Below are 16,519 nucleotides of genomic sequence, written 5' to 3'. Positions count from 1 at the left end.
TGATAACCAGTTCTGAATCATGAGTTTGGAAGAGATTTGGATGCTTTTGTCGGGTGCTGCTTGCAGGAAGGTGTTCTTTTCTACCTGGGGAGCCAGTGGTCCCCAGATCCCAGGGTTATCCATAACCTAAACCAAAATCATGCTGTCTCATGTTAAAAATTCCATATTCACAACTCACTCTGGGATTGTCAGGTTAATTTAGCTTATGTTAAATCCAAACAGGCTTCAGAAGAATCTCAGCTCACCCTCGGTGTGTGCGAGCTGTGTGCTGTGCCATGTAGAACTGAAGGCTGGCATTCTGTGTTCTCATACTTGGCTGTTACAGCCTGCAGTTTGCAGGCAGCCCATCAAGGAATGCTTTCTTAATTTGTTTACCTTTAATTTGCAGAGCCTTCATTGTGCCAAGACAATACACTTGTGCTTACTTTTGTTTCCAAAGGCGCAGTATTCGGGCATCCTTCCAGGGGCTAAAATAGAAATATCCAAGAGAAGCTGCTGCATTAAAAAGATAAATAAATCTGATTTGACCTGTGTTTCAGGTGCTTTCCCATACACTTTTCACTCCTGATACAACACATGGAGACTCAGGCTGGGTAGTGCCTTACTGAACAAGGAGCCTCACTAATTGAGAACAGTGTATGCAGGTGAGAGAAAAGAGTGGGTGCAATGGAGAGCAGCGAGGCAGCTGGCTGACCATCATGAACCACAGTGTGCTTTAGCTGCTGTGCTCCTGAGTGCCCATAGGGTATACATGGGGAAGGCTGCTCAACTTGGTGAAGCACAGGAGGTCCTCAGTTAAGTCATCGTTGTCATTAAGCCATTGCTTGTTAAATTCCTCCTCTGGGGGTGGCTTTGCTTTTATGACCTGTCTTGTCTTTGTGTGTCCTGTGCGTGGAAGGTGTTTAGAAACCGAAGTTTAACCCCTGTTGTGCCCTTGGCTTTCATGCATCTCCTGAGCTGAGACTCTGGCGTGAAGAAGGGAGAGAAGGAACAGAAGGAAGGGATGGGTGTTGGATGTGATGGGAGACCGGTGTGCTGGGAACTGCTCGTGCGGCAGGAACGGAGGTGAGGCGGGCAGGCAGTGGTTCTGCGGGGAGAGGCATGGGGTGATGTGGGGTCAGATGTTCTGGCAGGTATGTGAGAAGCTGGAAGGCTGAAGTTGGATAGGTAGGAGCAGAATGTGTGTGAGAGGGGAAGCGGGTCCGGGCGTGGAGAGGGCAGGGGGTACTTAGGAGGGGAAGTGGGCAGGGGACCGGGACAGCTCGGGCGGGTGTTCCCGAGGAAGTGGGCGAGGGGTTGGGCGTGCGGAGGGGAAGTGGGCACGGGCTGGGGCGAGCGGCCACGGGGCGCCCGAGCTGCTCCAGGGGGCGGGAGGGACCGCATCGCCCGCAGCCCCGCCCGGAGCGTGGGGCAGCCCCGGGGCCGCGGTTCCTGGCAGGGGGGCGGGCGGCGGGAGGGAGGCGGCTCCGATAAAGGGCCCGCAGCGGGCGGCGCGGGCAGAGCGGAGCGGCTCCGGCAGCGGCGGCTATGGGGATGCTCAGCCTGCCGGGCTTCCTATCCTGCGGGAAGAAGAAGGTGGGGATGGGGCACGGGGCAGGTGGGCTGTGTGGGTACTCGGGTAGGTGTAGGGACACTTGGACTGGTGTGTGTTGGGAGGGGAAATAGGCGGGTTACAAATGCACCTGAGCAGGTAGGGTATGGAAGTGCTTCAGGTGGGCATAGGGGCATTTGAGTAAATAGGGTATGGCTACCTGGAAGCGCTGGGCAGGTGATATGGTGTACCTAGGCAGACATTAAAGCATCTATCCAGATGGGATGCAGGTAAATACAGGAATACAGGGGGACCTAAATAGGTGGGCAAAAGGGGATGAGCTCAGTACTTAGACAAGTATGGATATATCTGGGCATGTACAGAGGCAGAGCAGGGGGTTCCTGGAAATTCTGTCCCCAGGAGCTGGTAGGAGGAGCAGGATACAATTGGCTCTGAAGAATCTTTGGGCTCCTGGGAGGACCCTAACAGGTTCGTGCTGTCTGGTCAAAGACCAGTTGGACTGGTCACCCCACCTGGCTCTGCCCACCCTATCTGACTGCCCTGCCCAGAGATGTTCAGGTGATGCTGTGGACAGATAAATGAGGATACGACTGTCCTGCTTACCGCTGGGGTGATCCTGAGCCTTCCCTCTTCTTCTCTTCCAAGGACTTCAGTCTGTCAAATGAAAAAGATGCTCACGCCAGTGACAATGATGAAAACTCAGATCGTGGCAACTGGTCGAACAAAGCTGACTACCTTCTCTCCATGGTGGGCTACGCCGTGGGCCTGGGCAACGTCTGGCGTTTTCCATATCTCACCTACCAGAACGGCGGAGGTACCTGTATTGAATGGCAGTTCTGGGTGGGCACACCTTGCTATCTCCAAGAGCCATGAAGGCCAGTCCTGAGGCTGGATGTGTTTTGTCAAAGCTGGATGTGAGCATCTCGCTGAGAACTGGGATGATGCCCGCTGATAGGAATGGGAAGAGCAGGAAGAAGCATCTCTGTGCTTTTTGAGTACTGGCTGAGGAGAGGGATATGATTTAGTTTTAACTGCAGGCTTCCATCTGAGTATTGCAGAACTCTTCTGACTTCCTCATCACGCACTTGCACCTCTTTATGAATGTGCCAATATCCATTGATAACAGCTTAAATAGCTGTTCTGTTTCCTCAGTGTTTACTGCTTTGATATGTTTATAGAGTGCAGTTGAGTCCTCCCTCAGTCTTTGTTTTGCCCGGACAAATGAGCTAAGCTGAAATAATTATCCAACCTCAGTAATAATCCCCATCAGATTCTACAGAAGTGTGGGGCAGAAAGCCTCTACCTGCTTACATAATGAATAACTGGCAAAGCCAAATGGAGGCTCTAGATTCTCTGGCTGCTCTTCCAGAGCTCTGTCTACCCACCAAGCAACCACTGGTAATTAGAAAGAGTGCAGATGTCTAGTATCTGCAGTGTGCTTACTTCTGTGTACTTATTTACTGTGCCCAACAATCATTTTGAGTCAAATTTTGAACTCTTATATGCAGTACAGTTCATCCAACTGTGTGTGGAATGCAAGATGGCATTCTTAGTACAGAAGTTTTATTGGCTTGAGTTATTGGCCAGATTGCCTTCCTTATGGCTCTTGAACAAAACTGTGAAAACAAAATAAGTCAGGACATCAGCCTACCTGTTAGGTGGTTTGTATCTGCTGCAGCAGATCTAGCATTTAAAGCACCATTGTGTTGCTTCTTGTATCCTTCTTTGCCCCAGCTAATTGAAGGGGGCTATTCGCATCCTTAAATTACAGCAGGTATTTGCAGTTCCTTGTAGAACTGGGTCCTCAGTGGCTTTTAAGTCAGGCAGCACGGAGGATGGATTTCTGCCTGGTTACACATGTGGATGTCGGGTCGTGTTCAGGAAAGCTGTGTTCTCTCTTTCCTTGTTCTTCATGTGTGCACAAAAGAAGTGCCAATCCCTTCCACAGGACAGGGTTCTCATTGATGTCAGGTTAATGTGAGCTCTAAAATGGGCTTACACAATAGCCATGCTGGGATCCTGTTTGACATAGGAGTCAGCCAACCATATAACATAATTTTCATACTTTGATATCCTGTAGCTTCTCTGACGGTGCAGCTGCAACTTGTGGCTAAGGATGTGAAGAAATACTTTTGTCCATGCTTAAATTAAAAGAAATAGAAAGCAGACCAAGCCTACAGCTGAGCAGTGTTCCTGGTTCTCTGAGAGCGATATCTTCAGTAGTCTTTGCAAAATCCCTTTAGCTCAATAAGAGGAATAATCCCATGTAAATCAATTCTGGTAACCCAAGTCTCTTCTTCATAGGTACTATTAGTCTTACAGAAAACAACTTTTACATATAAATGCCTATGTTCTGCAAAAAGCAAATAAGCCACAGCAGGTATTTGAGACGGGGCAAAGTGGTCGTATAAAATGCAGTGAATAGTGAAAGATTCATTGTTTTCTGCTTTTTTCTTGTTCTCTGCTCAGGTGCTTTCCTAATCCCATACACATTGATGTTGGCATTAGCTGGCTTGCCTTTATTTTTCATGGAATGCTCCCTTGGGCAGTTTGCCAGCCTAGGCCCCATTTCCATCTGGAGAATATTACCATTGTTTCAAGGTTGGTACTGTTAAATTTCCTCATTTTATTAATGAACAGATGCAGATTGACAATTTCCTCATAGAATTATTAACTAAGAAGCTTTTTCTGTTTGATGTGTGGACAATGCTCCTACTGGAACTGGGTTAGTATTACATTCCCAGATAAATGTCTTCCTTATTAACAAACAGATAAACAGATGTGGGTAATGATTTTCCATGAAGTTTCTAACTGTGTGAGGCTTTATCAGTAATTCATGCTAACTGCAGCTATCTGGAGAGAAGTAAATCACCACGTTTGCTTCGTGATGGGAAAACCCCACTTGCATACCTGCCAGTCTACCTAAGAGATTGTGAACCAAACTTTGCCTTACCGCTTTCTTTGCACTACAAATCCCAAACAACTCGCAGGACAGTTCCATGTTGATGTGCTCATTCTGCATTTGGCCAACCAGAGTTGGTGCAGGCATATAGAGTTGGTTGAGGTGTGCAGTCAATCAGGTATCACTGCACTTCCAGTAGGTAGGAAACTGATCCAATGGATCTAATAGTTAAGGCTTCAGCTTCACAAGGTGAAGTGCCTTCCATGGTAAGAGGGATTGTTGTATTCTGTAGTGGTAGTTTGCCTTCCTATGTGGGGGTTTGGATTTTACACGAAGACTTATTTGTTTGGAAACAACCAGTCACGTGCTTTACTCACTTATATCCACTCAGATTATGTGCATGTGGGTGTAAATGGCTACGTAATTGGTCTTGTTTGTCCTCTATCTACCTGAGAAATTAATACAGGAACAAAGAAGGGTTTTCTTTTCTTTTTTTTTTTTCTTTTATGATTACAGTAAGTACTTCAATCACCACCTTCTACAAAACAAAGGAGATTACAGACTGGCTGGTTGACTTGCACTTTTGCCAGTCTTTACTCAGCAGCACAACCAACCTTTCAAGAGAAGAATAGTGTGTTTATCTTCAAAGAAAAAGTCTATAGACACAGCAAACGCTTTGCGTGTCTGTGAAGATATAAATTTAAATATACTCCCTGAATGATTAGGAGATGTTTGGCAGATTTCCTCTAATTCAGAACAAAGTTCATTTTAGCAAAGGAGAATACCAGTATTAATGGCAGACTTCTGTCATTTTCTGCTATTTCTCATTTATTGGCAAAACTAGTAATTACAAAGGTATCTTTAAAATGATCTGTGCTAGGTCTTGTGTAGTTTCCTCTATTTTACTAAGAAATCAAAGCTTTCCACTGAGCTAGGAGAGGAAAAAATTATTGAATTTCTTCCTTAGACTTGATAACTAGTCCAATTATTTCTATGGGTCTAAGTTGAACCTTGTTTCAAAAGCACGTCTAGGTTGGTCAGTTTGGATCATACCCTTCATTTCATGGATGTACTCCTTCTGTCTGGTAGCTTTTTGCAGTTATTAAAAGTAGTCTTTGTCCTGAGAAGCCTTTCAAAAGTGAACTGAAGGCTCTTCAGTTTTTCAACCTGAGTTTGGAGTAATTAAGACTCTGCATCTTTCTGTTTCGTAGGAGTGGGTGTCACGATGGTCATCATCTCAACGTTTGTGGCAATCTATTACAACGTCATCATTGCCTATGCACTCTACTACTTGTTTGCCTCATTTCAAAAAGTGCTTCCATGGTCGGATTGCTTTTCCTGGGCAGATGAGTTCTGCAGCAAAACACGCCTAGGTACTGTGCTGAACAGCTATGGCTCAATATTACTCTTGATAAAGTGTGCTTTGGGCTGTTTTCTGGGAGAGATTACAGGAGCAAGATGGCAGCCATGGCTTGAGGAAACGATTCCTGGATTTTGATTCTAAACTCATGAGCATAATGCTTACCATCTTCTCTTTCACCAGTTTTAGGTTCTTGGGAAATCTACAGAGACCTGGGGTGAACTTCATTTTTTTTTTTCCCCCCTCGCCTTTAAACTCTAATGTTCCTGGCAATTGCACGTACCAGAAGAAATACTGCATTCCTATTTCACCAGGCCTAATGGCAAAGCAAATGCCTCTCTCAAGGGAAGCAAAAGTATTCCTATAGCTTTTATCAGGGCTGCTTTCATTATCCTTTGCCTCTTCTGTAGATACAGCAGTGCTGAGCACCAATAAGGCATTGATTTCATACTTTATTAACTGTTTAGAACATATCTCAATGCTATTATTCTTGATGTTTGGCAGCGCATGTACTGCCAAACACTTATCTCCCCAGCTTTCTTATCAGGGTAGTTTAAGGCAAAAGGTGAAGCTGATGTGATAATTATTAGTTATTAGCCCAGTTGGAAACAAGTTGCCATATAACCTCTGACACTATTAAAACAGGGACAGCGCTACAAAATTCAGCTGAAGATACTGTCTTGAGTAACCTTCCACCAGATTTTATGGTAAATGCTGATACAGAGCTTTTGAATGCTGAGAGTAGGTTATATTTGCTGTGTATAGCTGAAGCTGTAACTGTTTAGAAAACATATTTACCATTGTAGGCTGACTTTGTTTTTTCAATCGCTGCTTGTTGATTGTCTCTTTTCTTCCCTGCTGTTTTTCTTTCAGTAAAGGACTGCAGTGCAATGTTAGGTGGAGAAATCATTCATGCAAACTACTCGTTCATCACAAGCAACAACCTCACGTGTATCAATGGCACCATCAACTATAAACCAGTGCAGTTTCCTAGTGAACAGTACTGGAAGTAAGTAAGAAACAATCTTGTCAATGGGAGTAAGCATGGAAATTTGTGCAGGAGGAACTTAAGTTCTCGTTGATGACTGTGGGCCCTTAAAAATTATATGGAAGCAAATGAGCAAATACGTAGCAAGCTGAAAAATAGTCCTGCTGAAGAAGCCTTTTCTTGAGTTCTGCTGGGACTACATGGTGTTGTTGTATATGGTATCTACTTTTGGGGGGGGGGTTTATGCAGTAAAATATACTTATTATCATAATCAGAACTTATTTTGAAATCTCCATTTCTTCAGCCGTGTGGTTTCTATCTGCCTGAGAACTGATTCTTGTCCTGGGCTCTTCTGCTGTTAGAATCTCATGGTTAACTTGGAGGCATGATGGGACCTGTGGAGTCGGTCATGGAGCTGAGGGCCGGTGGATGCTGAAGAATGCAAAACACGCAGCTGCATTTTAAGTTTTTCAGCTCCAATCATGCAGTTATAGCTGCTGCCTGCGGGATCTTGTAAATATACCAGTGAATCATTACAGTTGGAAAAGATCTTAGATCATCTAGTCCAACCATCAACACACCCCCCACAACCACTAACAGTGTTCCTCAGTGCCAGTACCTATAGGAAGCAGCTCGTTTTCCTTCAGGAAGGGACTGTAGAGGAACAAGTGCTTCTGTCACTGTTTTCACTGTGCTGTTTTGTGCTTCCAGTAAAGTGGCTCTTCAGCGCTCCACTGGGCTGGACGAGACTGGCAACGTCGTGTGGTACCTGGCCCTCTGCCTGCTCCTGTCCTGGATGATCGTTGGAGCTGCCTTGTTTAAAGGCATAAAATCTTCTGGAAAGGTAAGTGAGGAAAAGCAGACGGCAGATTCTGGCCTGATCCTACCCAGCAGCAATCCCAGTGTCACCTGGACTGGAGGGAGGCCAGTGCAAGGCAGGATGCAATGCTGACCCACTGTTAGGCTCTGCTGCTGCGCCTTGGCTTCAGAACTGTTATATAAAATATGAGTAAGGTGCTGATTGCTCAGCAGTTACTTAAGGCACTGCTCTGCTGGCTCCACCGGGGCTGCCCTGTGTTTGGAGACCATGCTGTCACTCAGGTGATGCAGGCTGGGTGCTGGCAGCCAGCTGGCTGGCGGTGATGAAGGTGTGCATGTGACAGCACATGCACATACGCTGTGGTAACACCCAGTAATTATTTGCACCTACAGACCAGTTAAGATGTTTGGACAATAAAGGTCAAGTCTTGCCAACAGTTGTACATGTACCTACCGGGTTGTGAAATCTTGTTTGTACCCAAGATTTCTGAGTTGCCTGCAGGGACCAGGTCCATAGGTGCTTATTTTCAGACTCTGGCTGTGCTGAACTATCAGGCCTGCCTGTGTTCTGCTGGATAGGGAGGATCCTCTTCAGAACTCAAGCTGTATTTCATTCCCTCTGCCCGAGACCCTTCTCTCAGTTTAGTTGATCCCCTTCCCATATCTCTTTCTTATTCCCTGTGTTGCATCTCTGTTACTTGTTCCTTTAATCCGTTGTAAGGAACTTTGTCAGCCTTTCTGCACTCATTTTCTTTTTCCTCCTTAATTCCTCTCACTGTGCCTTTCCAAAGTTCCGCATTGCCTGCCTTGCTTTGCTCAGTCTAATACCTCCTCCTATTCTCCTCTCTATTTGAAGCATTCTGCTTTTTGTCTCAGAACTTTGTAGTGGAGTATCTGAGCTTTCCCAGTATCGTTTATAATGCCACACTGTTCCTCTAAAACTTGCATTATTTGGCTTCCTCGCAAATGGCTCTTCTGTCACTTCTCTTCTGTATGAAGGTAAGACTACTTGAGGAGAAAGTTAAGAATCAGAACTATCTAGCTGGGCAGGAATAAGGAAGAGATGAAGAGTTGAGAGAGTTGACTACTGCAGGCAAATATGAGAGAGGTCTTCAAAAACAGACTCTCCATCTGGTGCAGGGCTATGGCTTGGTGAAACCAGCACCGTTCTTTCAATTATCTGCCTGCGTAACACCGAAACCAAGATCTGGGAAACAATGGTATTGTTAAACACAGCCTGCATGATAAACTCGCTGCTGGCCTGGTTCCCACCATGCTAGAAGTTGTATGGACAAACAAGCCGGATTTGTGTCTGAGAGAGCTGAAAAGTCCTTGTTCCCAGTAAAGAGAAAAGTTTCCAGCGTGGGCTGTTTTGTTTTGTTTTTTGGTCTCAATAGGAGATATTTCCATCCTGATAACCTAATTTTGGCTAGCTTCAGGTCTTGTTTGCTAGAAGCATTGCATAGTAAGATGCATCTGAGGTAGTTGAGTCCAGGCCTTGCCATAGCAATAAATTATATCAGAAAAGGTTTCTGAAACTGATTGAGAGCTATCTGAAAAGTGGATATGTGGCTTGAGCCTTCTGCTGGAATGAAGCTCCAGAACTGGCTAAGCCAGATGATTGGTGCTTGACGTGTGCTCACCTCCAGTCCCACTTCCCGGGTTGTCGGCTCTTTGTACCAGCAGCTCTCAGCCCAGACCCTTGGCCTTCCTCATGCGTGAAAGGCTGTGCATCTCATCACTGCTAACATGTGTCCCTGCTCTTCTTTCTGCAGGTTGTCTATTTTACTGCACTCTTCCCATATGTCATCCTACTCATCTTGTTGGTGCGAGGAGCCACCCTGGAAGGTGCTTTGGATGGCATTGAATATTACATTGGGAAACAGTCCAACATCACCAAGTTGATGGAGGCAGAGGTGAGAAGTGTCAGGTGTCAGGAAGCATTTCTGTGGTTATATGGGCTTGGCATTTACAGAACAATTTATTTTTTTATCCAGTCATAAGTTCTTCACTTCCTGCCCTGAGTTCTGTATAGACAGCTGGTTTCTGGCTCTCCAGTAACCCCAGCTCTATGAGAGCTTCAAGCCCCTGTTCTAGCTACTCTCAATCTGTTCCTTCCTTTCCACACTGGACAGCAGCAAATTCCATCACGTTGCCTTTGAGCAGTTCTCCAGAGGCAAAGTTTCACCATAGCAAAACCTGCTGAGATGGTCCTTGGTGTGGGATCAAACTCTTGCACGATGCCCTCTTGCTTTGGTTGTAAGAATTTCAAGGAGAAATCCAGGCTGTGCATCGCCCAGCAAATCGCCTCAGGAAATTGGATGGGTAGGGAAGGGTGCTTTGTGCAAAGGAAGCCTGGATGATTTTTCCTTGTAGTTCAGTACATTAGTTCTGCTTGAACAAAAGCAAATATTCAGTATGGTTCATTTGTGGTGTCGTAGGTGAGCATTGGGCATTAACTGAGGGGATGCAGCAGGGGCACAGTTTCCCACAGAAATCATTTGATTTGGTTGGGTCACGGTGTGAAGAACAAAAGTTAGTGAGCAAATGGAAGCTCATTTCTGAGGCCTCTCTTGGTTTTTCTTATTCATTGGCACTGTGACAAGACTCACATCTTGACAACCTATGTATGTAAATGAATTGAATCTCTTCTTCAAAGTTGGCCCAGTAAAGCCTAAATATTTGGCAACATACTTGGGATGTTGCCTTTATGATTTCACAGAGGACCTTGTTTGTGCTGGAGACTGCAGCATCACCAGCATGCTACATCCTACCTATTCTGAAGTTCATATGAAATAAAATCAGATATTTAGTCTGGATGTAGAAAAATCTTGGAGCTTCCATGGACAGTACATGTGAATAGCTATGGTGCATTTAATAATAACTTTAATAATAACTCGCATGTGCTTGGTTCTGGTAGGTTTGGAAGGACGCAGCCACTCAGATATTCTACTCCCTCTCTGTGGCATGGGGTGGACTCGTTGCTTTGTCTTCATACAACAAGTTCCACAACAACTGCTACTCGGATGCCATTTTTGTTTGTGTAACAAACTGCCTCACCAGTGTATTCGCCGGGTTTGCAATTTTCTCTGTCCTGGGACATATGGCATTCGTGTTGAAGAGACCTGTCTCAGAGGTCGTGGACTCAGGTAGGCTGATCATTGCACCATTGGTGTGACTGAGCTTGAACAAAACATAGTAGTAACCTCCATCATTCTGCTTCTTTCCAGGATTTGATCTGGCGTTTGTAGCCTACCCTGAGGCTCTCTCCAAGTTACCAGTTTCCCCTCTTTGGTCCTTCTTATTTTTCTTCATGCTTCTGCTTTTGGGCCTTGACTCCCAGTTTGCCACTATAGGTGAGTGGGGTTTTAAGTAACTGATTGCTTCCCAAATGAACAGTACCTTTCTAAATTGTGCTCTTCAAAACTCACACTTATCTTTCCCTTGCAGAAACACTTACAACCACCATACAAGATATATATCCCAAAATGATGAAAAAGTTGAGAATCCCTATAACCCTGGGCGTGTGTGTATTGCTCTTCTTTCTTGGTCTTATCTGTGTTACTCAGGTAAGGTGCCATACTTGTTTTGGCAGTGGCTTTAGTTATTCTGCAAGTGGGTCAGAACATCCCTTTGCAATGTGAAAAGAGCTTCCCCAAACGCTTCCATTTGCATGAGTCTGAGAAAATCACCGATGCTGTCCGTGTGCTTGGATGTGCAAATAGGAAATTCCCATGGGGAAGTGCTGGAGTACTTCAGGGTGTTGTGTGGTTACTCAACTGAGATGTGTTTTTAAATAAAAGGCCTATAAATAGCCTGTGAGCCATCAACCTGACTATTTGCTACTGGGTTTAGAAGACTGTCTGTAATTTCAAGCATATATACACAGCGTGTCTGCAGCCTTGTGGGAACTGCTGCTAGACGTGGATAGAACCTTTGTGTTCAGAACCAACTACCAAACACAGCAGCATTTGAGAAATTCTCTGTTCAAGTCATAAAAAACCTATTAACACATCATTACTCCTCCAGAAATACATGGGATTTCCAGTACACTGTGTGCTTTTTCTTGAGGCAATTGCTTGTACAGTTCTAAAGGTTAATTGCCAGGACTACATCCAGAAACACAGATTCCTATGTGTAATTGGACTGAGAATATAAAGATCACTGTGGTGAATAGGCAGCAGTGTACGGTCAAGGAAAGCGTATAGGTTATGAAACATGATGGGGGGATTTGCAAAGGACGTGGTATGAAAGAATGTGAAATATAAAGCTGTCCCCTGGTCTGTGATCCTGCTGTTGCATACAGGTATTCACAGCCTTGTTCAACCAATGTGGGAAACTTGTGTAAGAGCACAAGCCTATCAGAGCTGCTAACTGGCACAGCCATTCCTGTAGCTCAGCATTAAAGATGGTGAAGCAAGTCTTATTTCTTTCTCGTGTTGCTGATGCTAATATATACTATAGCTATGCTACAACTATGAATACTATAAGTGCCAAACTTGAATCTTGCTATCAGCTGTCTATATACACTTTGCGTATATGCGGATCTCTTTAATGTGACAAAACACCATAGATCTGCAGACCTGCCTTCTAATTTTTCATAGAGATGTGTAAATGAAATAATGTTTGCAAATGTGTGCTTAACCTGGAGAAATGGGAATTTGAAAAGCTCAGACTGGTGGTCAGTTAAACTGGCTTGAACAAGAGAATTTTATTTACATAAAGATATGGGCACTGGGTACGTTTTTACCTCTTTCTTGTTTGTCCTGCAGGCAGGAATTTACTGGGTGAACTTAATAGATCACTTCTGTGCTGGATGGGGAATTCTTTTTGCTGCAGTCCTGGAGATAATAGGCATCGTCTACATTTATGGTAAATTACTGACATTGAAAAACCACACTTTGACTATAGATTTGATTATACAGACAGAGCATACATTAAACATTTGTTTCTGCAGTAAAAGATTTATGACTTCTTAATGGTGAAAGCCTTTTGTTTAATTATCATAGAACTGGAGTTATTGACCTTGACCACCTCCTTCCTTCTGCCATTTTGATAGGCACATGCAATGTCCATATGTGCTTTACGACGCACCGTGTGATTGTTTTTCCACAGGAGGAAACAGATTTATTGAAGACATAGAGATGATGATTGGGAAGAAGAGCTGTTTCTTCTGGATGTGGTGGAGGATGTGCTGGTTTTTCATTACTCCTGTGCTGTTAGTGGTGAGTACATTTGACTGGATTATATTAATGTGATAGAATTTATTGATTTGGTGACAGATAGGTTTCCATGTAAATATGCAGGGATGAATGCCCATACTCTGTAGGCAAAGATAAGCTATAGCTGAGACAGTGGAGCATCCTATGCATTATCCATACTGTTCAATACATGCCACTTATAGGATTGTTACAGTTGGAAAAGACCACTAAGATCACCAAGTCCAACCATCAACCCACTTCCATCCCCACTGACCATAGCCCTCAGTGCTATATCTCTGTGTTTCATGAAAACCTCCAGGGATGGTGACTCCAGCATCCTCTCCAGGACAAGCTACACCTTCAGATCCAGCAAACTGGATCTACGCTCCAAGGAGTAACACAGAGCCAAGTAGATTGTCTATTTTAGCAGTTGGCTTCTCATCATTGCAAGCTAAGAGAATATATATATAAACCTAGCCTCTTGTTTGATAGAAATCCCATTTTCTGGACAGATCTCTTGCACAGGTTTATTCTTCAGATGTCCAGATGTTCACCTGTCTGAGATTTCTCTTTTGTTCTGTAAAAATACATAAACTTCTCAGGTTTGCATTACTCCTCTGTTCCTCGCTGTGACTGTAGATGGTTGGATTTTGTTGTATGACTGAACTTAATATCCCAAATCCATGGGCAGTGACAGGTCTCTTTGGCCAGAAGGCATTGTCTTTATTCTCTTCAGATTATAATTAAGAAAATGTTCCTTATAAACAACTTCCTTCTGCCACCATTTAATCTTAATTATTTTTCATTCCTGTAAGTAAAGGAACATTAGAGCACATAAAACATATACAGGAAAAGATGCTGAGCTCACTCAGTTACATGTGTCCTCCAGTGCTGGGCTCAACAGAACCCAGAAATCTAGTTTTGTTTAAATGTAGGTACGTTTAAAATGTTGGCTTACATGTCAACATCCTCTTTGAGTTCTGTCTGCCGGTCTTACAGTTTGACCATAGCTCAGCACTGAATCCTGTACAACAAATCTCATGTTCAGAAAGCATGAAGAAACTGCAGAATGTGTAGATAGGTTGGGTTGTTCATTTGTTTGGGTTTTTTTAAACTAAGTTGGAAATATGGTCCAAGTTGACTTCAACTGGAAATCTGCTTTTCTCTCCTATCTATTTCTTCATATATACTTTTAAACAGGCAATTTTGGTCTGGTCGTTAGTGACGTTTTCAGCTCCCACTTATGGCTCAGTGCCATATCCAACATGGGGAACTGCTGTTGGCTGGTGTATGATCATCTTCTGTGTCATCTGGATTCCCATTGTGGCTGTTGTAAAAATATTTAAAGCAGAAGGAAACCTTTTTCAGGTAAGGATACAATGCAGTGGTCATTGTCCCTAGTTTTGCTTTTCATGGCATCGTCAGGAATGCCTGTGCCTTTTTCTCAAAAGCATGTTGAATATCTCAAGGTTCCATCACCTGGATTTATACACCAAACCACATCTTTGGTAGTTATATCAGAGCCAAATATACCCTACTGTGGTCTGGTATGAAGATAAAGTCTGTTTCTCTGGGAGTGTGCCCACATATTCAACAGTGATTTTTTGTTGTTGTTTTTTTTGTTGTTATTCCACTTACTTAGAACACCATATATGTGTGTGTGTGCGTGCATTTTTTTCCAGAAAATTTGTCTTTATTTTTCTGGAATTTTGCCTCGTATTCCTCACTGAAATGAGCAAGTACAAGATCTGGTGTTTGCTCTTCTTGCCAGGCTTTGCAAGAAGAGTCCTGCTGGTCACAGTTTTCTCAGTCTGTTTGACTTCAATAGTTGAATCTGTCCAGAATGTTTTATAAAACATAGATGGTATGTTTGCTGTTTCTTGAGTTAGGGACATGTTTAGAGTTACAGCTTTATGGAGCTTTAAAAATAGCCCAGAGTAAGGTGAGATATGAACTGCCTCTTGCTGTTGCTTTTCAGCGCATCGCAAGCTGCTGCAGGCCCACAGCAAACTGGGGTCCCTACCTGGAATGTCACCGGGGAGAAAGATACAGCCACGTTGTAACTCCCAAAAAGGAAAAGGAGCATGAGATTCCTACTGTGTCCGGCTTTATGTATTTCCGAGAATGAGATGGCTCTTTGGATGATCAACTTTTAACATAGATGTGTGTTTTCTTTAACTGTTAGAAAGTGACAATGCAAAACAACAATCAACCTTCTGCCCTTCCAAGTTCAGCCTTCAGATGCAAGCAAGCCCCATTATTTATTTGTAGTGTTGTATTCTTGGGGAAGAACAGATCTTCCCAGGTAACCAGGTCTGAGAGGGCAGGAGGAGGCTTTGCAGCCTCCCCAGGCTGATGGACTGGGCATGCTTGGTCCCATCCCACCAGTATCCAGCTGGACTGTGCCTACTGGCGTGGAGAAGAATAAAAACACACCCTGGTGCTTCCCAGCTACATGAAATTTAAGCCAAAAGGTGCTGTACTTGCATGCACATCTGTGCTGTGGGCAGCATGCAGCTCTTCCTTCTACTGTCCCCTCTGCAGTGCTGTGTGGGGCTGTGCTGTTGCCTGGCCCCTGCAGCTCAGGGAACATGAAGACTTTTTCTTAAAACCTTGCTCAATGCTGTGAGGCTGCTCAGGATCTACACAGTGTGTTCATTTTGTCTATGCAACTAAATATTGAGTGGCAAGAAGTTGCCATCACTGGAAATAAGGCGGTGAGAAGACGCCTGCTCTATCGTTATTTCTCTTGGAGCCCACCAAGTCACCTTTTGTTGTGTCATGCTCTGTGCCCAGCATTCAGCCATTTATAATTCAAAAATCCCATATCTCCAATAATCTGTCCTTGGGCTCTGCAGCCCCCAGTGGCAACCTTTGATTTCTGCTCTCCATGCAGCCAGCAAGGCTTGTTCTCTCCTGGGATTTTCCTTGCAGGGGAAAGCAGAGTGCTTTCTAAGGGTTCAAACAGTGTCATCAGTCTTTGGATAGAGCTAAAAGAAGCAGAACCGCCAGGTGAAGGTTAGAATTGACTTTGTAATACCAGTAGTCCAACATTTGCTGATGTGTGAGAATACTGAAGAGTGAGGAAGTCTGTGATGTATTTGGGAGAGCAGACTTTTGCTTTTACCTTGGAACTAATGGGATAGCTGGAGAGCTGACCTCACTCACAATAGGACTGAATTCCCCTCTTAAAAAAAAACCCAAAATAAGGCTTTATGGAATGAAAGCATACATTTTCTGTGCTGGGGCATGTCTCTCTCACTGTGATAATTGTTCCTCAGGAACAGTGCAGCAGGGTTTCTCATCCCTTCCTCTCAGGGCTTTGTCACTGTTTCTGAACATTGAAGGACTGTGGATCGTGGCTTGTTGCCCAAGACGCACACCTCGCTGTATGTTTTGTACTGATTTTTTTTGTGACAAATCAACACTTGATTGCAAATAAAATGTAATTTTCTGTTTTTAATGGCTCTTTGGAGCTGCAAAGTGAGATTTCAGCCTTTTGTATGGAGGTGGGGGGCAGCAGTTGGTGGGGTGGGAAGTATCACCACCTCTTCAATGTTTGGTGCTGTTCAACTGGAAAGGTTCAACCTGGACAAAGACTTTTCTTATAATAGGTAGGACTGAATGCAGTAGCCCTGTTTCAAAGCTTAGTCTGAACATACAGAAGGTAACCAAGAAGTGGTGTGGAAGCAGGTTG

General features: G+C 44.1%; 1 protein-coding gene across 1 annotated transcript; it reads left to right on the top strand.

Moving 5' to 3' along the window:
• Positions 1–1,527: 1,527 nt before the first annotated feature.
• Positions 1,528–14,950, top strand: SLC6A14 (solute carrier family 6 member 14; the record flags this gene model as incomplete). The annotated part of the gene is made up of 14 exons (XM_079541972.1): positions 1,528–1,575; positions 2,198–2,366; positions 4,022–4,153; positions 5,666–5,827; positions 6,688–6,823; positions 7,514–7,646; positions 9,397–9,537; positions 10,542–10,770; positions 10,852–10,977; positions 11,072–11,190; positions 12,394–12,493; positions 12,737–12,846; positions 14,023–14,190; positions 14,801–14,950. The coding sequence occupies 14 exons, from the start codon at positions 1,528–1,530 to the stop codon at positions 14,948–14,950; spliced, it is 1,923 nt and encodes a 640-aa protein (XP_079398098.1).
• Positions 14,951–16,519: the final 1,569 nt, after the last annotated feature.

Source organism: Tetrao urogallus (genome assembly GCF_951394365.1).
Source record: "Tetrao urogallus genome assembly, chromosome: 13".
Lineage (NCBI taxonomy): Eukaryota > Metazoa > Chordata > Aves > Galliformes > Phasianidae > Tetrao > Tetrao urogallus.
This window is presented reverse-complemented; position numbering and strand designations above follow the sequence as displayed.